The sequence below is a fragment of the Ahaetulla prasina genome, chromosome 2 (assembly GCF_028640845.1).
Source record: "Ahaetulla prasina isolate Xishuangbanna chromosome 2, ASM2864084v1, whole genome shotgun sequence".
NCBI lineage: Eukaryota > Metazoa > Chordata > Lepidosauria > Squamata > Colubridae > Ahaetulla > Ahaetulla prasina.
The window spans coordinates 227,976,963-228,002,421 of NC_080540.1; the positions used below are offsets into that span (position 1 = coordinate 227,976,963).

The window sequence follows — 25,459 nt, forward strand, 5'->3', positions numbered from 1 at the left end:
ATGGTTGTAAATTGAGGACTACCTGTAATACACATATTTTCTGCTGGCCTGGATTAACTCCCCCCCCCCGCCCCCTGGCTGTGCAAGTTGATGTAGCCACATAAATAAGTTTTTTATGGCAAATTTATATAACAAATAAAAAGTCTTAAAGTTTATAAAATGGCATTCAACCTTTGCCTCCCTCCAAATGTTTCTGCATTTGTTAGTATTGGGTGTTGCCTTAACATGATTGTTTTAGTAGCTATGGAGGTCCAGGCCAGGTTCTAAGGCAAGACAGGAATCACACTATAATACGCTGCTTACCATTATCTAATTTTCTACTTTTGGAGTCTGAGTGCTAATTTTAGGGAGTCATTGCTTTTTGTTACATACTACTTATGTATCTTTCACTGTATACTATCCAGAACTAGGGATTAGTTTATTTTTCATTTGCCATTCAGGTCAATTCAGATGCAATAAGAACAACGAATTCATTTACATCCCAACTCAATTTCCTTTAAAAAAATGTTTGTCCTATAATTCTTTTCCATATACCTCATAAAGTATTTTTCCCACTTTTTTGGAATCCTTTTTGTTTTCATTTGAGTAAAACTCATGTTTAAAAGAAGTAATTTTTCTAAGAAATTCTCTGGCTATGCTACAAGTCATAGTCATACTAATATCTTGGATTGGGTAATGTCATCTTGATCTAACTATTCTTTTCAACTCTGCTTCTGTTAATGTGACTTTAAATAAACTTCAAGCATGATAGAAAGGCTCTATCTGCAAGTGTAGTATACAGAAATTGAATCATGGAAATATACTTGGGAACAGAAACACTGCAGGCATACAAAGACACATTTTCAAGACATGCCCAAGCTAGCGGTGATGGACTATCAGAACTGAAGAAGCTTCTTGGATAAGAAGCAAAATGTTTTCAAAGAAAAAAAATCCAGTTACCTTTTGGTAAAAAGTACCTTTGGGATAACCATGATCTGAATGATTAAGAATATCCATAGACAGTGACTGAGTAGGAAAGAGGCTATGGGGATAGGGCAGATAGATTAGAGAAAACATTGACCTTTTGTGTACCAGAGAGCATTGTATCAATTTATGGAGGGTAAATTATTTATTTGATTAAATTTATTTTGGTGCCATCTGACTCCAAATTGACTCTGGACAGCTTGCAGTACAAGAAAAACTGGATAAAATGTAATAGGATAAAGAAAAATACAACAGAATAAATAAACAAGATGGCAAATCCAGACAGCCAACATGCAGAATTATGCAGCATATTATGCACATCCAACAAGGGGTTACATAAGTTATTAATAACTACAAGTCATTCTGAGTGTCAGTTGTAACAGGACAGTAAGCAAGTTAAAAAATGTTGCCTACATCTAGGACAATAAATGAGAAAAATATTATCTTCAGATTCTGATTCAGCTTCTATACCAGTGATGGCGAACCTTTTTGGCACCGAGAGCTGAAAAGGTCATGTGGAAACGTCACACACGTGCGCACACGCTTGTTGCAGCCATTCTCTAGAAAAGCCGAACTTCCGGGTTCTAGCACGCATGCATGCCTGACGATCAGCTGGCCGACATGCATGCACAGGCCAGTTTTCAGCACTGCCATGCGCACAAATGGATCATGCTCCGGAAAAGCTGAACTGGGTTCTAGCGCACATGCACACCTGACAAGCAGCTGGCCAGTGCGCATGCACACCCTGGTTTTCGGCATTGCTGCATGCGCAAAGGACAACTGATCATCACGTGCCCATGCGCACCAGAAACCCAGAAGACAAACAGGCAAGGCCGTGCGTGCCGTGCGACATGGCTTCTTGTGCCACTTTGGGCATGCCTGCCATAGGTTCGTTGTCATGGTTCTATCCCATTCATATTCTATACCATTCAGGTTATGGTTTCTCTGTAGATAGTTCTTTGGCTGCTATGGAAACAGGATGCTAAACTTATCTAGTATTGCTTTTCTCGTGTTCTCTAAATCAGGGGTCTCCAACCTTGGCCACTTTAAGCCTGAAGGACTTCAACTCCCAGAATTCCCCAGCCAGCAAAGCAAAGCTGGCTGGGGAATTCTGGTTGTTGAAGTCATCCAGGCTTAAAGTGGCCACGGTTGGAGACCCCTACTCTAAATGTCCCTGTGAAAAGTGAACATGCTCAGTGGTCTCCAGAGACCATGGAGTACAGTTAGAGTATGCGAATGGCTTTATGAAATACAGGATTTCAGCATGGCCAGCTAGTTAGAATTCCAAATAGGTGCTTTATTTGGATGGCTATGAAAGGCAAGTGTGTTAGTAACCTAAATAAATCTCAGATGTGTGTTTGTGTGCTCTTATGGTATCTTCTGCTTGTTACCTTTTGTTTTGCTTAGAGGGGAGAGTTGGAATACCAGCCACTGCTCTGTGAACTGCCTCTTTGGAAGCAGCCTTAATGCTAACGTAGTTCAGGATCTGTGCTATTTCAGCAACGTCCCAGTGGTTGTCTATTGATTTTTGGTTGCTTTTTCCCAAAGGGGGAATTCCAAATATCATTACTATGGGATTCGTGTCAAGCCAGACTCTCCTCTTAATCGACTACAAGAGGACATGCAATATATGGCTATGAGACAACAACCCATGCAGCAGAAACAAAGGTAAAGTATTCTTAAAATAAATAGTTTGCATTTAGTAGATTTCAATGTTGGTAGGGAGAAGACATTGCGATGTCTGAATTATATGACAAACTGGTGGGACAGGACCAATAATCGTGGACTTTGATAAGTGGAATGTTTTTTATATGTACAGATAGTCCTTGCTTAACAACCTTAATTAAGCCTGGAATTTCCATCATTAAATGAAGCAATTGTTAAGCAAAATATTGTGACTGCACTGCTTAACAACTGCTGGTCCAGTGATCCCAGTTGCTATTGTTAGGCAAGAATCTTGTATTTCTCCTGCACTGCCACACTTGCCTCCACTTCAGTTCTCCCACCCACCTACTCTGTTTCCCCCAAAATAAGACATCCCCTGATAATAAGCCCAATCGGGCTTTTGAGCGCATGACAGCAAGGCCAAGGTTCAAGGTTCAGGGTTCAAAAAAATATAAGACGGGGTCTTATTTTTGGGGAAACATGGTATCTTCCCTCCTATCTCTGCCCTGTTGGCCGTCTTGCCCTGCCTACCGCTGCTGCTCCCAGCTAACTCTTGCCTTCTTCTTTCTGCTGCTGTTGACAAGACATGCTGAGGCAGCTGCTGAGCTTTTGCACCTAAATGGTTGTTAAGTGAGAGGACTACCTATACTGTAGCAATCAGAACTGGACATGGTATTCCTGGTGCAGTCTGACCAGTGGAGCAAAGAGTGGTACTATCACTTCCTGTGATTTCGACACAGTGCCTCTATTGATGCAGCCCAAAACTACATTGGTTTTATTGGCAGTAGTGCCACATTGCTGGCTCATGCTTAATCCAGGGCATTTGGATTCTTCTCAGAAGTATTACTGCCCTGTACCTATTCATCTAATTTTTCCTAAGTGCAGAACCTTACATTTCTCACCACTGAAATGAGCCTATCTTCAAGGTGTTAGCAATCCTTTCTCCCCAACTTTGTGTATTGTTGTAAAAAACAACAACTACATAGGTATGCCTGTGGAGTCCCTGAAAGACATGTTTAAATTGAAGGAGATGTTACTGCTTAGGGATTATGTGCCATGTTTGAAATTAATAATATTAATCTGACTATCCCTGGTTCTTGGAAAGGACTTGATAACTGGATAAAAATGCCAAATTCATAAATATCTGGTTGACTATGCAATTAACCACAATAACAACATATGATGCTATTTTTTCTATAAAAAGAATTTCTTAACATTCTCAGTATTTTATCTTAATGGAATCCTCTCAGCTTGGCAAAACCTTTCATGTGATTGTGGGGATTGAACGAGACTGTTTTTAAATCACTATATAGAAAGTATGCTACTCCGGGTTTAGGATAACAGTCTAACAAAAAAAAAAGTGATTGTTAATCAGAATGTATCTGTGCAACAGTTGCATGAAAAATAAGAATAGCCCTGTTGGTTCAGGTCAAAGTTCATCCGGTCCAGGATTCTATTTTGTCCTCAGATGCCTCTAGGGCACGGGTGTCAAACTGGTGGCCCATGGGTCAAATGCGTCACGTGCAGGCCACGCCCACCCTAGCTCCGCGAGTGGGAAAAACATTGCTAAACGTCATGTGACGGCAACATGACATGGCGAGTTTGACACCCATGCTCTAGGTTGATTGGAAGCAGGAGATGGAGATACATTTTTCTCTTGTTACTGTTTCCCTGCTAGAAATATTTCAGTTCTCCTTTCCACAAGAATTCCAGCGGCTATTTAAACCCTGTGTGAAAAAAGTACTTTTGATTGTTCTAAATCTTCTCCTCAGTTTCACTAGGTAACCTGGCCCCAAGTATTTCAAAAGAGGGGGGGGGAATATTATATCCCTTTGCTCCGTGCTATGCATAATTTTATACCCTCCAATCATATCCTTCTCGAGTTTTTTTCCTGCAAGCTAAAAAATTCCAAAACATTTATACTTTTCTCATAAGAAACAGCTCGATCGTTTTGATTGCTCTTTTGCATTTGTTTTATATCTTTTCCAGACACAGATTTTATTGTAGCTTTACATGAGCATCACAATGTTGTCAGTTCTACTTTCAATAGCTTTCCAAATGTTTTTGAGACTGGAATTTTGCCTTCTTCGTGGCTGCGACACTCTGAACTGACATTTGCATTGAGCTATCCAGTATGACGGCAAGATTCCACCCCCTCCTTGTTTAATTAAAATTCAGCTCAAATTGTACCAGTTTATACTTGAAGTCTTTGCTTCAGTGTGCATCACTTGAATTAGCACTGCTATTTGGTTAATTACTGATAGAGTTTAAAGAGGTCCTTCGGGGGCCTTTGCCATTCTGACCTCTGCAGATTTGGGTAGCTCATTGCATACTCCTATATCAAGATAATTTATAGACAAATTAAAAAGCCCCGACCCTAGTACAGATCTTTGACTGGGACTGAACTGTTGGCTGAGAAATTCTGCTGAATTGTTAATCACTTCATCCAGTGAGTTGAGTGCAATTGTAGGTATTCTTTCTCTCAAACTGGGCTTTAGAAGGGGAGGATATATTTTGCATATCCTAGTCAACCAGGAAAAATCACACAACCTCTCCCAGTTAGCCAAATAATCCTCTTAAATGTGTTTGTGCAATACAATCGTGACAATTTTGCATATAAAAGTCTTATTTCTGTTCGCATGTTCTGGCTATGAGCTCCCAATTATCCTCCTCTTTTTAAGGATGCTTTTTAATGCTGACTGGGACTCAGTGTTCCTAAGACTTTATTTTTTAAAACAGCTTATTATTTCAGTTTATTTGTTCTTTTTGGACCACCACTTTTTTGTTATAATTAAGTGGTGAATAGTCGAAAAGCTTCAGTCTATTCTGTGCTCTTTAAGGGGACCATTGACTGCAGTAGCTAGGTTAGTAAATATTTTGTGCTAGAACAAATTAGCCAAAATAGCAAACCCAGCTGCTCTGTACTGTTTTCATTTTCCATGCCTTCAGTTTAGCAGCACTGGAAAAAGAATTAACATTGACAAAGCATTAATTCAGTTTGGAAAAAGGGGCAGGCTCTTCTGTTATTTGTTGCAGTGTTGTCTGAAATCCTTTAGAAATAGTAATCTGTGATGTGTTTTAAAATTCACTGTTATAAGCAGTATCCTTTCAACCATATCTTTGAAGCCTCCTGACTTATTATTGCTCTGCTCTGCTCTGCTCAGTTAGTTTGTTTTTAAATAGAGGCTGTCCTTGAATTTAGATATTATTTTCAAGTTAATTAATTTTGTGCAAATTTAATTATATTTAGTTACTAGTTTCGATCAAAGCTACAATGGGATCATCATAATATAATGATATTGGCCCAAGTACTGTATTTGAGCCCAGTCCCATATCTGGCTCATCTACCTTCTTTAGTTTAACTATAGGCATTAACTATAGTGGATACTGGCCTCTACCACAGGAATTGCTTCTTCCAAGGGAGAATCTGCCCCTTCTGCCTTCTCCATGTTCGTTTGTTGTGGGCTTTGGTAAGAGGTCTGGTTTCTGCAGCCAGGATGTTGGCTATTTCCTATAAAGTCTGAGCTCTGCAAGGGCCAAACTCTGTTACTTTTGCAGTTTGGGTTTATCTCTTCATGGAATGCTTAATGAACTCCTTGAGTTTAAACCACATCCATTTGTGTGGTTGCTACCGTGGTTTCGATACCCCGCCTTTTTGTTCGATATCCCACCTCTGCCACTAATTTGTCATAGATTCTTTTTAAGTATACCCAACTCAAACACAAAAGAGCCAGCACAGTGCAGATCCCATTACATATACACTCATGCACACACTACTATAGGCAGTTCCCAATTTACAACCATTCATTTAATGACCAAAGTTACAATCGCTTTGAAAAAAGTGATTGTCATGGTCATGTAATCAACATTCAAACACTTGGCAACTGGTATGTATTTATGATGGTTGCAGTGTCCCCGAGTCATGTGATCACTTTTTGCCACCTTCTAACAAGCAAAATCAACAGGGAAACTGGATTCACTTAGCAATCATGTTAATAATTTAACTGTCGTGATTCACTTAACAACTGTGGCAAGAAGAGTCATAAAATGGGGCAGAAATTCATTTAACAACTGTCTTGCTTAGCAACAGAAATTTTGGGCTCAATTGTGAGTACACTACTTGTACTCACTATTCACCACTACTTTTCCCCATTGCTGCTACTCCTTCTCCACCTACTATTTATCAGTCCTCCTATTCCTTGGGAATACTGCTCCTTGGGAATTCTGCTACAGAAATTGCAGAATTGGCTGCTTTAATTCCACACACAAACACACCCTTTCTTCGCTCTCTTCCTCTCCCCCCACCAATTGTCCTCTTTTAAAATTACTCAGCTTTTATAGCCAATTTTGCTGTGCTGACTGGCTTAAAGAAACAGGAGGAAGGTAGCACAAATGCAGGGCATTTTCTGAGCAGCCTGCTTTTTCTCTCTTTTTTTCTCAACAAATTTGGATTTTGAAATAATTCATTTAACATGTTGATTTAATTGTCATGTAATAAACTTCTTTTCAAAGAATCTTTTAGAAGCAGCTAGGGACAGCTTGTAACATTTGCAGTAAAACATTTCTAGGAAGGTTGCCATTTTTCATGTTTAACAATAACCACAGACTTTTGTTAAACATAAAAAGGTATCTGATTAATCATCTATTTTATTTATTTATTTATTTATTCAAATTTATATACCGCCCTATCTCCCGAAGGACTCAGGGCGGTTCACAGGCAAATAAAACAACATATATATACAAATTAAGAAAACCATTAAGAAAACATATTCAGAAAGCCTAATTATTAAAAATAATATAGATATTAAAACCAATTAAAACCCCTATAAAATTTAAAAATTTAAAATTTAGAAAATTTAAAAAACTAGTCCAGTCCCGCGCAGATAAATAGGTGTGTTTTAAGCTCGCGACGGAAGCAACAGTAATAGCACTTAGACTTATATACTGCTTCACAGTGCTTTACAGCACTCTCTAAGTGGTTTACAGAGTCAGCATTGCCCCCAACAATCTGGATCTTCATTTTACCCACCTTGGGAGGATGGAAGGCTGAGTCAATCTTGAGCCTGGTGAGATTTGAACTGCCAAATTGCAGTCAGCTGGCAGTCAGCAGAAGTAGCCTGCAAGTCTACATTCTTACCACTGCGCCACCATGGCTCTTCAATGGTTCTCAATCTTTTCTTTACCACGCACTCCCTTTAAATACCTTTTGAGGCCATAGATCTTGGCCATAGTGCACCAAGACTTAATTCAAGATTCAAATGATCACATTTCTTCAAATCTTCACGGATCCCCTTTGTCAACATTGTGGGGTTCCAGGGGTTAAAACTTGAAGGTTTAAATTCAGGCTAAGTTAGTCATGGTTAAACTTTAGGGACTAGCAGCAATTTATATCTTTTTTCAGTATAAATGTGATGCCATAATGCATGTAAAAAAAGGATTAGGCTTGCATTGCACTACTGCTTCCATCACTCTTGTTTGAGTCCAGACTAGAAGGCCTCCAAGGCCCCTTCCAACTCTTGTTATTCTGTTCTGTATTGTTCCAATTAGATTTATGGAAAGAATGTGGATCATGTCCTGATTAACTCAAATGCAATTGTTTTCCGTGAATCAAGTATAAACATAAATAAACTTGAGTGAATTCAATACGTCAGGGAGAAAAGCTTATATGGACTGGGTAGACAAAAGTCACAGACTGAGACCTGAGTTAAGGATGTTTTAGACCACCATTTTGAATATATGACCAAGATGTGGCATGGTTATAGGAAGAGTAAAAGATGGTAAACAAGAAGTAAGAAAAAGTATGTTAGAGAAAATTGGTGATGGAGGGAGAGGACAATTCCATAGCTGTAATTTTTCAAATTTCAAAATGCTCACTAACTCAAAAGACATGGGAGTAATAATTCTAATCTACAACTCTACAGTACTAAAGGCTAGCATTTATTTGGTTGCAAAACTACTATAACACACTTTCTTAATTTTTCCTATAAATTATGGAATTGTTTTTATTGTGATAAACAAGTACAGTCTTAAAACAATTGTTACTTTTATTTGATATTGTTAAACTTACGATTTGAGTTACCAAACCAGAAAAGGCAACCTCTGGAAGAAATGAGTACAGTTTATGCTTTTGAGGTCAGGTTGAAGCTGCCATGAAATGACTATCATTTTAACTATTTATAGACAGATATAGAGACTGGATTATTGTCAACATAGCTACGATAGCTACTGTATTTAAAACAGCACTTATAGCAATGTATTGGTTTTGTTTCTGTGCTTTCTCAAACTCGCTTTAAAATATACTGGTTTCTTTCATTAAACTGTGAATTCATTTTATACCTATTAGATTTCTGCCTTTGTTGATATTTATTTGTTTGTTTGTTTGCCTGCCTTTGTACACTATTTACTTGGATTTTCCCACTACGTATGTCCACAAAACTATATTGTGATGTTGGTGAAAAGTGTTCCCTTGCAGGTTATAGAATAGCAAGATCAGGATCTTCTAAATAAGTGGGGGGGGGATGGGGGGCTGGAGAAGTCATTGCCAAAGAAACTGATTTCTCATTGGTCATTTAATCTGCTTTCCCACTTAAGGTAATTTCAGTGTTTCAGCTACCAAAGCTGCTTAAACAATTGGGTAAAGAAGCAAAATTAGGAATTTTATTTATGTGTTTATATTTCATGCTTTTACACTGCTCATCTTCTTTAAGGAATAGTGCAAAGGCCTACACCAGCTAAGAAGAAAGGAAAATATTTCCATTTCTACTACCACTACTTAAAAGTTGGAGGTTTAAAATATCAGTCTTCTGACATTGAAGAGGACCAATGTAGTCAAAACAAAACTATTTACTTCCTGTTTTTCCCCCTGTATATCACAATAGGTGCCCTTCCTTCCCAGAGGTAGACCAGAACAATTTAAGAAAGTATGTAAATACCATTATGCCTTTAAATGGGTAAAGGCTAAAGGAATAACTAGGAAATATAAAAGCTGAAACTTCAAATATATCTTATTTGCCTAGTAGCTGATTAACTCAAATGATTGGATCACCTGTATTTTGTCTCTCTAACTGAGAGGGAACTAAGGCTGTAGTTGCTGCCTCAAGAAGGAATGGAAGAAGTATAGGATTTTGCTGAACTTGGTTAGAACTCGATGGTTTCACATGGAATATAAAAAAAGGCCAACGGGCCACTCAACAAGCTTTCTTCCTGAGCTTCTTTCCTTAGCTATTTCTCTTCTTCAGACCATGTGGAAAATGAATTGACAACTGGGGAGAGAACCAAGTGTTTTTGGGGAACACACCGGTCTCAATCTGTGGATCTGCTCTACTATGTTAATTAAGAGAATCCACATAATGAAGGGTAGCAAGCTGTTCATTTTAAATAAATAGCTGGAAGATGCTGAAAATTGATATGTGCAGTTTGAACCCACACTGAAAAATTAAAGCTAATTCAATTCTGTAATTATCTAATAATCCATTTGCTTACTGTATAACATTAAAAGAATTCAAAGCTATCTCTAATCATCCAGTTTACATGCACGCTACATGAGGTACCTATAGAAAAGCAAATGCTGACATTTATGCTAAACAGCTGAAGAAAAGAGTTATGTTTTTACTACTTATTTCATGGAAGTCATCACAAACATTTCTGAAAGCAATATAAAGATATGTCATTTTTCTGGAGAAATATACCTATAGTAATCTTATAAATGCTATGTTGCCTATGTTGCCTTTAATATATTTTAGGTACAAACCTATGCAGAAAGTGGATGGAGTTTCAGATGGTTTTACAACAAGTGGTCAACAAACAGGCACATCTGTTGAACAAACTGTGATTGCTCAAAGTCAGCACCATCAACAATTTTTAGGTATGTGGAAAAAGAAACATGGTCATCTTTAGCTAAAAATACAGAACACGGGTGGGTTTTTTTTTTCAACAATCCATTGTAATTAATAGGATTATTTTAGATAATTTAATAGGATTGTTTCAACTTGATAACAAAACAGGTGTTGAATGTTTCATTAGGTTTGTAGGTCAAGTGTACTTTCTGACATCCTTTGTTGTTGTACTGAAGAATAAGACTGTTTTACTCCTCTGTTCTATGAGTGTACTCTCTGAAATATGTTACTTTAAAGCAAGGCTGGGAATTTCTAGATGTTGCTGAACTGTACTAGCATGTCTGATTACGCTGGCTGGAATGTAAAATCTATAGCTGTCAGGAGCAAAAGATCAGGTCCCGATATCTAATTAATCTGATTTATTGCTAAAAAACCTATGCACAGAAAGTTTCTCAAGTAATGGTTAGCACCTGTTTGGTGTTAGATAAGGGACAACACAAATCAAGAGAGGTTGGACTTAATTCAGTTGTGGCTATGTAAGGATTCTAGACTGAGCCCCCTTTTAACTCTGCTCCTAGGTTCTTTTCCTACAGTAGCTTAGCAACATCAGATGGTCCCAACTTGTTTGGTTAAAAAACCAAAACAAGGGGTAGATAGGATATATTCAGTGCTATTGCTAAAATATTGCCTTTGCACAAATATGTGCAACATGAACTACTTTAGAATTATTTGTTCTCTGAATCAGTTAATCTTAATCACTGATTGTTTGTGTGTACACTCGCACATATGTTTATACATATATACAATTATTGATCTATGTCAATAATACCACTTTCACATAACACCATCTTGAATATTCACGGCTATTGAGAGTTGTATTTTTTTTCAGTTGGACAATTCATAGTTTAAGAGTCAAATCTAACACATTAATAAAACGTAGAAGCAGCAGTGGGAAAGAGATAATTAAATGATGAATATCTTGGCTCAGCAAAAACTGGCATACAGAGAGATAAAGTAGTCCTGTCAGAAGATTCCAAACCTGAGAAGAGGGCAAATTAGGATGTACTGCCTGAGAAAACAAAATGCACCAGTACCGTATATGTGGTACCTTGCTCAATAGTAGTACCTGTGAGAGGGATCTTGGAGTCCTAGTGGATAACCATTTAGATATGAGCCAGCAGTGTGCAGCAGCTGTTAAAAAAGCCAAGACAGTTCTGGGCTGCATAAACAGAGGGATAGAATCAAGATCACGTGAAGTGTTAGTACCACTTTATAATGCTTTGATAAGGCCACACTTGGAATATTGCATCCAGTTTTGGTCGCCACAATGTAAAAAAGATGTTGAGACTCTAGAAAGAGTGCAGAGAAGAGCAACAAAGATGATTAGGGGACTGGAGGATAAAACATATGAAGAACGGTTGCAGGAACTGGGTATGTCTAGTTTAACAAAAAGAAGGACTAGGGGAGACATGATAGCTGTGTTCCAATATCTCAGGGGCTGCCACAAAGAAGAGGGAGTCGGGCTGTTCTCCAAAGCACCTGAGGGTAGAACAAGAAGCAATGGGTGGAAACTGATCAAAGAAAGAAGCAACTTAGAACTAAGGAGAAATTTCCTGACAGTTAGAACAATTAATAAGTGGAACGACTTGCCTTCAGAAGTTGTGAATGCTCCAACACTGGAAATTTTTAAGAAAATGTTGGATAACCATCTGACTGAGATGGTGTAGGGTTTCCTGCCTGGGCAGGGGGTTGGACTAGAAGGCCTCCAAGGTCCCTTCCAACTCTGATGTTATGTTATGTTATGTTAAAATTAAAGCTCCCTGTCTTTGAAGCTATATTTTCAAAAATTGATAATGTTTTCTTCAATGGCATTGAGTCTGACAAACTGGGCATGCCACAAATGTAATATTTTAGTGAATCTCTATTATTGCAGGCAATAACTGAAGAAATTCATCCTGGCTAGAGAGAATTTAGTTAAATATATGGGAATTCTACGAAATCAAGTCTGCTATTGAGTTTGGCCGAGGGCAACTGTTAAGATGCATTCAAATCAAATCCATTTATTTTGCAGTCATTAACTAAGGCAAATATGATAATAGGCATAAAGAAGAGACTAAAAGGATTACAATTGGTGACTTTTAAGACACTTTATTTCTGTATCTCAATTGAGAAGTAATTAAGCAAATGCAATTTTAGCTGTGAATTTTAGAATGCATTTCTCAGTTCAAGGGAAATAAAACTCTGCTTTGTTCTGTAATGATTAGACCTTATCTGAAGTGATGTACTCACTTTTAGCTTCACTTTTAAATAGATGTAAATACATTAGAATGGGGTAGATGAGGTCATTGAAAATAATCAATGATATATAAAACATAATTGTATGAGGAAAGATGGGGGAAATCGTATATGTTTATACTGGAGGAAAAAGGAATAGCATGAGACCACTGTTCATACACTTGGAAAACTGACATATACAATAGGCAGAAATGTCTTTTATAATTCCCAGTATTTTTGGACTAATTCCAATGGATTTAATTTAAAAGAGGTTAGACTGTAATAGAACATTAGGAGAAACATTTCCTTCTTTGGATATATTCTAAATAAATATATTCTGTATTTCCTGCTTCAAATCACACCCTTTCAAAATTTATTTTATTATTCCACTGAATGCAGCACATGTTCAACAGATTTGGTTATTTTGTTTAAAATATTTAATTTAGAATTATAGACTCTTGATTCAAACTGCAAACAAATTAAATTATACATCATCTTGCCAAATATTTCTGCTTTTGGTTTTGATTCCAACACATAGGCCTTTGGGGTATTTATTTCTTAATATTATTCATTGTTTTCTTAATTATATTACGATTGACACAGTCCACAATATATTTCTTCTATTGGGTTGTCATGGATACAGATGCATCTCGAGCACTTCCAGAGTTTGGAGAAGTTGAAATCTCTTCGCTGCCAGATGGTACTACTTTTGAGGATATTAAGTCTTTACAGAGTCTCTATCGAGAACACTGTGAGGTAAGGAGGACAGACTCTACAAAACAAGTCATTTTACCTTTGAGTACCTCTTATAAAATACAAAAATCCAATTGTCTCCATTCCTTCCTGTTTCTGTTTTCTGAAAATGTTGCTAAGTGAAATAATGCTTCACATAATATATATTGTATGTCTAAAACGCTGTGGGCGTAGCCAAAGAATAGAAAGCTGGTTTTGCTTTTTAAAGTCTTCTTTGCATTATGTTAAATTCTGCCATCATAAAGGTCAGTCAAGATTAAGCCGTGGCAAAATGGAAGACTCCAGATATAAAACAAAATCAATGTTGCAAACAAAATTGTCTCGAACTGAAAAATCTGAATAATTATATGATTATTGGATGAAGCAATTATTTTAATGGGCATTATTTAGAGAATAGTTGAGGAACCTGGCTTACATTCTAGAACAGGGGTCTCCAACCTTGGTCCCTTTAAGACTTGTGGACTTCAACTCCCAGAGTTCCTCAGCCAGCTTTGTTGGCTGAGGGACTCTGGAAGTTGAAGTCCACAAATCTTAAAGGGACCAAAGTTGGAGAACTCTGTTCTAGAATGTGGGGAGAGAGAAGCTCAATGCCATGAGCCCATCACCATAAGCCATGGTGGCGCAGAGGTTAGAATGCAATACTGCAGGCTACTTCTGCTGACTGCCAGCTGCAACTTGGCAGTTTGATTCTCACTGGCTCAAGGTTGACTCAGCCTTCCATCTTTCCAAGGTGGGTAAAATGAGAACCCTGATTGTTGGGGGCAACATGCTGACTGTAAACCGCTTAGAGAGGGCGGTAAAGCACTATGAAGTGGTATATAAGTCTAAGTGCTATTGCTATTGTTATTAGGACTTATTTTCACCTTTGCACATCAAGCACAGCTACTACCAGAGGATTGGGGAATGATCCAAAAGTCCTGGACAACATCAGGCTACTCACTTCTGTTGCAGAAGGTGATAGATTCAAGAATTACTTTGTACTTTTTGAGGAGAGCATCTTCTGCTGTCTAGAACGCCACTCAACTGTTAACAGGTGGACAGTGTCAACTTAGACATCCACATTGTCTCCTTTCTCAGTTGATAGTTATGGAACTCCTTTAAAATTACTACTTCTCTGACATTATTCAATTTATGTAGGTCAACCTTTCCACTGTCATTTGCTGTCTATATTTTTACTGAACTTTTGTATAAGGCAGGATATATTTTTTCTTCATATCAGACATTATTATAAGGATAATCCTTGTGAATGCCATGTAATAAGTCTGTTTATGAAAATGACCAATCGAATGACCCAACTACTGCATAATTGTGCAGTGCAAAAATTTTTTATTTGAAATGAGTCCCACTGAGCTTGCTGGCGTTTATTTCCTTATAAACTGCAGCCATGGTATTTATCATTAAATAAAGACAAAATGCAAACTGGTATTTGCTTTGGATTTTCAGGCAATATTGGATGTTGTAGTGAACCTTCAGTTTAGCCTAATAGAAAAATTGTGGCAGACTTTTTGGCGTTATTCTCCCTCAACCACAACTGATGGCACTACTATCACTGAGCCAAGGTTAGTATTTACCTTAGACCTTGGGTATTCGGTTTATAAATAAACAAAACAAAATCTACCTTTTACATCCAAAGGAATGCTGGCCTTTAAATTATTATAATAAAAAGTTTCATTTTATTATGAGGACTGCAGCATATAGTTGTATGCATATCATTTTATTTTCTGCAAATAGGACTGAGTTATTTTCTCATGGGATAATTCCAAATTCAAAGCCCATTCTTATCACTGCTGCATAAAACTGTGCACCTTGGTTAAAACTATGGAGGCCATGTATCAGCCATTACAGCACACCAATACCTCAGGGCAACTAAGTGTGTTTCAGACATCTCAAATGTTTTATTTGTAAAAGCTTTGAAATCCATTGTTCTTTTATAATCTTCATGTAAATGCATTTTCATTTATTCATTTAATACATTTGTTCACACCAGCAATCTGAGTGAAATAGAAAGTCGACTTCCGAAAGCAAAGCTGATAACTCTGTGCAAAAATGAGTCAATTCTGAAATGGATGTGTAACTGTGACCATGTGATGTACCAGGCTTTGGTGGAGATTCTCATTCCTGACGTCCTTAGACCTATTCCTAGTAAGTTGAATATAGATGACGTCTCGTAAGGATTTTTTTTTTCTACTGGTGATCTTTTGCCTACTGTACTTCCCAAGGAACCCGTTAGAAGTGATTTTCAAAGCTATAGAAATAGAGTGAGTATAATCATTTTTTATCTGGAGTGTAGAAAAATACACTATACAGTAATAAATGTTTGACAGCTCTTTTTAAACCTAGATTTCAACATCTAGCAGATACTATTTGAATTGTGGGGTTGGGGTTTTTTGGGTGTCATGAAGCAAATTCTTTGCTTTATGGAACAAAAGAAATATTCCTTGAACTTTTTTCCTGGTCTATGAAATAGATGTGAGGATTCAAATGGTTTTTTTATGTTAAATTTGTTTTATATTTTTCCAACTTCAACTGGGAAACCAGCTAGCCTATAGTGGTAAATCTCCAGCTGTGTAATGTTTCTGTAGTACTTTCTCACCAAAAGGAAGCTTTTCAGTATATTATTAGCAAATGATAAAACTATACTTTCTCTCCTTTCATGGTTATATCACAATCTGTATCAGTAGATTTACAGAAAAAGGTGTGACCCATCTAAATTCAGTATTTCAATCCATCCCAATCCTGCCACAGATGTAGTATTAACGTTTTCTTTCATCATTAATTTTGCAAGTTTCTCAATCTTTTAAAAATGCAGCATTGGTACAACATCTGCTTGCAAATATTATAGGCTAATTAGCCATCCATTGTTGGGAAAAAAAATCTTCTAAGAGGAGGGTTTCCTTTTCAGTGAGGCAATTATTTAGACCAATGCAGTGTAGTTTTGTTGCTCCATTCAGAAAGTTGATTTACTGTGGTTTTTAACAAAACACATTTCTATTATAAAACATTATCTAAGCACTATAATAAATATTGATTTTTCATCCCATTAATAGTAATAGACAATAGTTTTGAGAGGAAAAAAATCAATGTAATTGCACACGCATTGTGTTCTATGAACAGTTATTGTGTAATTCTGTTGGATGCACTTGTTTCTCCAAGGGATCTGTAACATATAAAGCATTTTTCTTTTGAAGCCAGTAGAAATGTTACTATGGTAATTGTTACAAACATTCAGAAAATGTGTATCCATCTTCGAAGGAGAGTATACCTCTTTCACTTATGAAAGAGACTGAATAACGCCTTGCTATTCATATTATTTTTCATATAATGTGAGTGTTCTTATGAAGCAGTCAGTCCATATGTCAATGATGTCTTCTGTATTGTCCTAAAATTGAAGAGTTGCTATAACCAAACACATGGAAATTCTGTTTGTTTTAACCCCTAAAAGCAACAGACAACATTATTTAACACTGGAAATCTAAATACCAACATTTGCTGTGGTCTAAAAATTAATTTGAATGACATCTATGAGGTTAAATGAATATTAACTGAAGCAGCAACAACCATTTGCAGATGATAGTTTTTCCTGGTTATTTACAATTAGTCAAGAATTGGATCTGTGTTTTCATTCTGCTCCATTAAAGATGTTTCCCCCCCATTCTGTTATTTGTTTGTTTTGTAATATATCAAGGAACTACCAATTGTTGAGCACCATGTTGTCCAAATTCAATTCAGTTTATTGGTGTACTCAGACTGCTGAATTTGAGGGCAAAAGAGGAAGCTTCGTTTCATTGACATCTTTAAGTCACCTTGTCGAGGTGACTTCATCTAGCAGCAGTTGAGACTTTGTAGAATCTACACCTTAAGCGCTATCGAATCCAGTGCAGTTCCTTTGTGTTATATTTTGAAATATAACTGCAGATATCAGTAAAATATTATATGACAGGACACCCCTCCCCCAATATTCAATGCACTAATATCCTGCATAGAGACTGAGAGAGAAAGAGAGAGGGAGGGAGGGAGGGAAGGAGGGGCAAGAGGGAGAGAGCTAAAGATGGGTTATAGCAGGGCTGTCAAACTCTTGGCCTGCAGGGCGGATGCATAACATGCTGGCCACGCCCAGGCCCAGTTTAGTGAAGTGGGGGGGGGAATCCTGATACGTCATGTGACGCCTGCTGTGACAATGTGAGTTTGACACCCCTGAATTATAGGGAACATGGTGTTTCTCCTAATTTTGTCCCCCAACATCAACTTATTAGGTTGGCTGTACTGAGAATGAATTCTGTGGACTACAGACTTGAAACTAGTTTTCCATAATCTTCATTATTGCTATATTGTTGGTGTTATGCAGCCCTAATTAGCCTATTATTAAGTCATCCAGATTTCATATCATAAAGTGATGCTCAAGATTATCATTACAGATCAAGAGAATGAATTTCAGACCAATGATTAAAATGGGGGCGGGGGGGAGAAGGGAAAATGTTACTGTCTCAGCCACTTTCCTAGTCATTGGTTTGTCAAACTCCAGTGCTATATTTCTCTTTGACTGTTCTCTTTTACTTAAATAATTAAGTAATCCCATTCAGTGATCTTTTCGGTCAGCACATAATTGGCATCTAGACAAAATGAGAAGAGAGAATAGCTGAATGAATATAGCAAACTTACAAGGGGAGCTAGAACTTTTGGAGGACTGCTTTCATAAAATGCACATATACAGAACACAAAACCAAATTAACCATGAAGTTCAAATGATGGTAGCTCTAATAAAATAATTGATCATATTCACTCAAGTGTAAAATGAATTAAGGTTGTTCTCCAAAAAGAGAAAAAGAAGAATGAGACAAAACATATCGTAAACCCGTATCATGGTCATCTTTCTTACTGCAGGTAGTCTGACTTCCAACCACTCTTTTAGTGACCTTTTGAAGTTACAATGGCACTGAAAAAAAGTGACTTATGACCATTTTCAGACACTTAGTAACTGGCATGTATTTATAATGATTGCAATGTCCCAGGGTCAATAGAGGACCTTTTGTGAATTTCTGACAAGCAGAGTCAATGGGAAAGCCAGATTCACTTAACAACTGTTTTACTAACTTAACAACTGCAGAAATTCACTTAACAACTGTGGCAAGAAAGGTTGTAAAATGAAGCAAAACTCACTTAACAACTGTCTTGCTTATCTGCAGAAATTTTAGGTTCAGTTGTGGTTTTAAGTAAAGGATTACCTGTATATCTGCTTGGTTGCCAGCTCTTGCTGAAACTAATCCTGAAGATTTTCTCCTCAGTAAATCAAAATACATTTCAAAAAAGATTAATGTCAGGATTAAAAATTCAGATGATGATGATAATGACATATGCATGGTGTATATGTTTGTCAAATTAATAAGTGCTAAGCTAATTGAGTAAAATAAGGAAACACTTATGACTTCTAATCCTACCACAGTTTGCTGCTAATGAAAGATCAGAGCATGCAACCCCAGCTTCTCTCCTTGCCTCCAGATGTGGAAAGTTACAATCTGCATTGAAGCAGAAAGAGGAGGAAACCACAATTCTCATTTCTGTCTCCCTGAGATTGCGAGCTCTATAAAAATGCATGGAGTTCCCCAGTTGAAGGGGCTCTTGGTAGTCAATTCCATTTGTTCTTCCCACTCTGTGGTGCAGAGGAGATAAGGGTGTCTTTTACAACTCTCTACTTCAGTCACTCACTTGCATTACAGGTAGTCCTCAATTTACAACCACAATATGACCACAACAGTTTCTGTTGCTAAGTCAGTGGTGGGTTGCTACTGGTTCACCCTGGTTTGGGTGAACCAGTGGCGGCAGCAGGTGGCTCTGCCCACACACTCAGACATCATCAAAAATGCTTTGTGCATGCGCAGAAGCGCTGCGCACGCCCAATAACAAACCAGTAGTGCCAGGATTTGAAACCCATTACTGTGCTAAGTGAGACATTTGTTAAGTGAATTTTGCCCCATTTTACTACCTTTTCTTACCACAGCTGTTAAGTGAATCACTGCAGCTGTTAATTTAGTAGCCCGGTTGTTAAGTGAATCTGGCTTCCCCATTGACTTTGCTTGTCAGAAGCTCTCAAAAGGTGATCCCATGACCCCTTGACTGCAACTGTCATAAATATGAACTAGTTGCCAAGCATCCAAATTTTGATCACATAACCATGGGGATGCTGCAATGGTTGTAAGTGTGAAAAACAGCCGTAAGTCACTTTTTAGCCACAGTCACTTTTTTCAGTTCCATTGTAATTTCGAACAGTCACTAAATGAACTGCACCTTCCCTGTCCCTTGCTTTCAGTAATATTTCTTTTGGCTTGCATATGTGAAATTCTCTTCTGCTTCAAAGATTATCGTATGGGGACAGTGGAATCTGTATTCCTCTCTGGTAAATATAGTAGTGAATAATTCAAACAGCAGGAATACTCTCTGATCTGATGTTGAAGTCTCATATGAGAGTTCCTCATAACAACAATCAGAATAATCTGCTAAAATTCTGACGGGTGATTTCATATTAATGTCTTCCCCTTTGGTAGTTGAAGTCCTGGTAGTAAACCATTAACTTCTTTTTAATAGTGGTCAATAATCTGGTCAAATAGTTGGTCAAAAAACTTAGAGTAGGGAAGACTAGCTTCAACACTCACCGCGCCCCACCCCACTCCCAAGAAAACATATCCCAATTGTTGTTCTAGTAAATGCCTAAAACAATCCTTGAGCAAATTTTAAGTAATATAGAATTTAACAGACTGACTTGAAGACTGTCCTTGAAGAACAAAAGGAGATGATATTACATGACTGAGGCAAGATATGAGGCGCTGGTTATTATCTTGCAATCCCTACATGGCAGAAGACCAGGCTCTAGAAAGAAATACTCAAAATAGAATTTACCTCCTTTCTGCTCCCTGAGATCATTTGAAGAAGTTCATTTAGAGTTGTAAGGGACTTCTCTTACAGCAAATCAGGTCAAGTCTTGCTATAGCTGTCCCAGCAGATCCCCGGAATGCACTTTCCTGTTAATGAAGGGGAGCCGTCTGTGGGTTGTTGTTGTTGGGTTTTTTTTGCTTTTTAAAAGGCCTTGAACAGAGCCTATCTTTTTCAGCGGGCTTAATTCTTACTTATTATAAATAATTTTAATTTTATTTAAAATTGATACTTGTGTGTGTGTCTGTGTGTCTGTGTCTGTGTCTGTGTCTGTGTGTGCGTTTGTGTCATTATTGACTCCTGGCAACTGCCTCGACTAGCCCCTGCAATTTCCTTGTCAAGGTTTCAGAAGTGTTTGCGATGGCCGCCTTCCTAGGGCTGAGAGAAAATACTGGCTCTAGGTCACCCAACTGGCTTCGTGCTTTAGGCAGAACTAGAACTCACAATCTCCCAGTAGTATTTAAAAAGAAAAATAGTATGAAAGGAGTTTTATTTAGGGTTATCATAACCTTGAAGCCATTTTAAGGTTCCAACTATAAATATGATTTTTTATAAAAATATTAAATGGAATGTTCAGTTCCTATCAAAAGGAACAACAGGATCATAGTCTCTTCAGTCATAATAATGTATCAGCAGTCATTTGTTAATGATACTCATTGGTGAAAGTGATAACTTAGTTATGCAAGATTCTTCTCATATTAAAACATTTCTTCTGAATGACACCAGAGGTTCAAACATTACATCAAGGACACAATTGGGTGTTCAAAGTTGGCTTAGATCAAGAGTAGGCAGTAAGTGCAAGCATGATGTACCTATTTGGGCTGGAATATCAGACCACAAGTACTTTGCTGAGATGTCTATAGGCACAGTTTTGAGTAGATCTCTATGCTTTTCAGAAGGTCTGGAAGAATTTTTGTCTACCCATTATTTAACAATAGGAACAATAAACGAGCCCCCTTTTCTGTATTAAACTGCAAAAATGAAAAACCTTTGGGGCAGCCAACAGAATTGCAGTATTATAAGCACTATTCCTTTCAGCATTTCAAAAATGTTTCCGAGCACAACATACTTCAATTCTACACCTCTGTCTTTTGTATCGGGGCCATTTAATGGATTCCAAGTTTTGGGGGTGGGATGGAGGAAGTTGGACCTGTGTTATATCTACCCATGCCTGCCATCAAGAATAATAGCTGCATTGGTTTGTGATATGTATTCAGATATAGGAAGCCCATGTTTTTATAGCAGAGGAAAGTCATTTTCTGTTTCTTTCCTTGTTTCTAAAATAGCAGTAATGACATCCAGGATAGTAGCAGAGAATCTATAGACAATAAACTATGGTGCAGTGCATCGGAACATGCTAGATATATTATTTTATGTCTGTCATCTTTATAATTGAGGGAGGAAGGAAAAAATTGGTAAGTTCTTGGGATAACTAAGATCAGTGACATGTGAGTTGGCAGGAGAGTTAGGATGATTGGAAGCCATTTTTTTCAGCAGGGGGTATTTGGGGAGGCAATTGGTGGCTGTATGGCATTTAGAATATTGGAATCAAAAGCTACTTAGTTGAATTTATGCTTTCTTTAAATGAATGAATGTGGCGTCTAGGAATCTGCTAGGGTAGAGAAAGTGTTGATTTTCATGCTTTTTCCTATCTTAAAGTGCACTTATGAAGTTGAAATTGCGCATTCAAGTCATTTTAACAGCATCAAGCCTTATTATTAAGGCCATCTTTATTTTGGTTTTGTTCTATTTCTCTTGCAAGCTTTCTCAAATAAAACTGAAGAATATTTGAGTGCTAAGAATTAAAGCCATATTGTGCACATCCTTTAAAAGGACTGGGGAAGGCATACAAAACATCCATTTTTGAACCATTGGAACAGTAATGTCTATTTCCAGACTCTTGCCATCTACCATCCGTGCAGAGACAGCCCAGCACACTTCAATTGCAGTTACTGCCACTCAGAAAAAGATGTGGCAGATGTGGAATGTGTTAATCAGTAAAAAATCAATGTTTCATAAACACTCCTTGTTTTCTGAAGATTCTTTTGTGAAGGATTTTTGCAGTCCAAAAAATAGTGTTGCGGTTTTCCTTTATTTCGTATGGCGTAATAGGAAACAGTATTAACCATTTTTTAAATTTTTGGTACTCCTGCTGCTTCTTCTTGCTGGGAGATCCTGCAGCCAGAATGTGTAGATTATTTAGCTGCGATAAAGTCACGTTGCTAGGGGTGCACCACAAGGAGGCTAATCTACATTGTACCTCAGTGTTGTGATCTTTTGATATTATATCAAGAGCACTGTTTGGTATACAGAATAACTGTACTTAGGGTTACCTCAAATTGGCAAATCGATTATACATTTCTGTTGCCTTTAAAATGATTTGGACTACAATTCCTATAATTTAAACATTGGCCATATTGTTTGAAGGCTTATGAGTTTGTAGCTTAAACATCTCACTATTCCTGTTCTAGACAAAATATTTGTCAATATTAGTAGACTCTTTTTTAGAAAAGCCTTGCTAGAAACAAAGTTGCTAGCGATGATGACTTTTAAATACACCAGAAACCTCTATAAGAGCTGATAGGGTGCTAGACAATAAAATATAGGAAAATTATAGAGTATCAAAATGAACATGGAGAAACCACAAATTTTAAACAATATATTCTGTAGGAGGTAGCCAGTCTAATACTAGCTTTTGAAAATCTGGGATATGATGGCAGTGCTGGTGAAACTATTAGAAAAATAAAAGACAGTAGAAAGCAATATTGTGGGAAAAAGTCATCTTTGTTAATGCGAGAACTGAATTCTGTTCTCTCATTTATTGCTAATGAAATTACGATTGCAAATGCTTTATCTAGCTAGCATCAGTCCACCTGTGCTGTACTAAATCACTCATTTCACAATGTTGCACTCCAGTGTAATTCGTTATTTTATTTTTTATGTATGACATTAATTTGCATGTTTTGATTAGGGTCAAAAATATACAATATTCAGTGACCAGGAAAAATTAAAACTCACATGTAGCTTCAGACTTCATCTCTCATAATTTAGCTGCTTCCACTAAACTGTACTTATTGTCCTGAAGGACTGTTATGTGGAACAGTGGCCGGAAGGGGAGGGCAAGCTGTTCCACAGAGCGGAAGTTACAACTCAGAAAACCTGTTCCCTGGCATCCTCTCTCTCGATTTCTCACAGGAAGAGAATCTTGGCTTAAGTAGAATGAATATAGAGTTACTACCTGCGTCAAACAGTCTTAGAGCTAATAAGGACCCGAATCATAAAGGGCTACATAGATTATAACCAGGATCTTGAACTAGATCTGGAAAGATATTGGAAATCGGTGTAAGGCTATTGTAAAAATGGCACTGTTCTACTGTACTGGCCAGGCAGTGGCTGCTGTGGTCCCCCTGCAGCCTGTGGAACTGGCAGCAGAGTCGGACAGTGAGGTAGCTGGGGAGGAACATGGGCCAGTCCTGGAGTCTGGGGAAGGCCCGGAAGAGGGCTCTGCGTCAGAGGCAGAGATGGGGCCAGGGCCATCTGGGAGTGATGCACAGACTCTGGAGCCCTCAGAGTCAAACAGGAGAGAGGCAGAGGAACAGGAGGCGCCTGTGCCTAATGCACACATGCGCAGAGCTGCCAAAAGGCAGGAGCAGCTAAAGCAAAAGGGACGACTCGGGAGTAAGGTCAGGAAATGATTGGCCCCTCCCATAGTACAATGTAAAGTGAAGTACACACTCCAAATACAAGGTGACATGAGTTATTGTTGCCATACCTCCTGATGCAGAAAGGGCCACAGTTGGCCCTTAGATTCAATTGGGCAAACACCATCTTGGCCACATTTTCCACCTGCAGTATTAGCAGGACCTGCAAGACTAAAATAGCCCTCAGACTGCAGATTATACTTTCAGGGTCAGTGCAATCCCATCCAGAGCTAAAGTTGGAAGGATTCTAGAACCTGAAGATTTCTGTACAAACAGTTGTTTCATCTTGTTTCTTTTCATATGGCTTATCTTTTTATTCAGTACCTGAACAAGGGAAGAAGGACAGAATGGGCTACACCACCACCATCATCCAAAAATTCTACCCTATTGGCTTTGTCCTGCCTGCTGAAGTCTAAAATCCACAGCTAACAAGAACTTTCCCTTTCCTACTCTTGTGTGGATTACATGTAGTCCTTGACTTACACCAGTTCATTTAGTGACGGTTCAAAGTTACACCAGCACTGAAAAAAGTGACTTGTAACCACTTACGACTGTTTTAACGTCCCATGGTCACGTGATCAAAATTCAAACGTTTGGCAACTGATTCATATTTTATGATGGTCTTGGAATCCCATGATCATCTTTGGAAACCTTCTGACAAGCAAAGTCAATAGAGAAGCCAGATTCACTTAACAACCATCTTACTAACTTAACCACTGCAATGATTCATTTAACAAATGTGGCAAGAAAAGTTGTAAAATGGGGCAAAACTCACTGAACAAATGTTTCCTTAGCAACATAAATTTGGAGCTCAATCGTGGTTGTTATTATCTCTGTATTATCTCTGTCTATCTGACAGAGATAGAGTCTATCTTTTTATCTATCTTCTTATCTTCATTTCTACCCCTTCCTATTGTTGTTGTTGTTGTTATTGTTGTTATTACTATTGTGGTGCTTTTTATGTACACTGAGAGCTTCAGCACAGGAGATAAATTCCTTGTGTTTAACACTTGGCTAAAAAAAGTATTCTATTTGATTCTGCTCTGCTCCGCTCTATTCCATTCTATTCTATTCATCTAAAGATGCCATATAAATTTAAAGGAATTTTGGAGATTGAAATAAAATTATTTGGATTTATTTGAAATGGGACTCCTCTGAAAGAGTTAATTATTAAAGTATTTTTTTGTGTGTTTTTAAAATAGTATTTTATGGGTCCTGACCTTGTTATCTTTTTATCTTCCCTGATCTTCTTTCTACCACTCTGCTATTTAACTTTAAAGTGGGAACATTTTTATATAAAACATTTTATTATTTTTGATACCCTTAAATAATGAGCAGCTGTTT

At 37.6% G+C, this 25,459-nt stretch overlaps 1 protein-coding gene across 4 annotated transcripts in view; it reads left to right on the forward strand.

Moving 5' to 3' along the window:
• Nucleotides 1-25,459, forward strand: part of RFX3 (regulatory factor X3) — a 194,082-nt gene that overhangs the window by 155,802 nt on the left and 12,821 nt on the right. For all 4 annotated transcript variants that reach the window (XM_058171261.1, XM_058171263.1, XM_058171262.1 and 1 more), the window contains exons 7-11: nt 2,512-2,631; nt 10,371-10,492; nt 13,381-13,493; nt 14,934-15,049; nt 15,478-15,632. In XM_058171261.1, the coding sequence (XP_058027244.1) occupies nt 2,512-2,631; nt 10,371-10,492; nt 13,381-13,493; nt 14,934-15,049; nt 15,478-15,632 (626 nt within the window). The remainder of the gene's footprint in view (nt 1-2,511; nt 2,632-10,370; nt 10,493-13,380; nt 13,494-14,933; nt 15,050-15,477; nt 15,633-25,459) is intronic.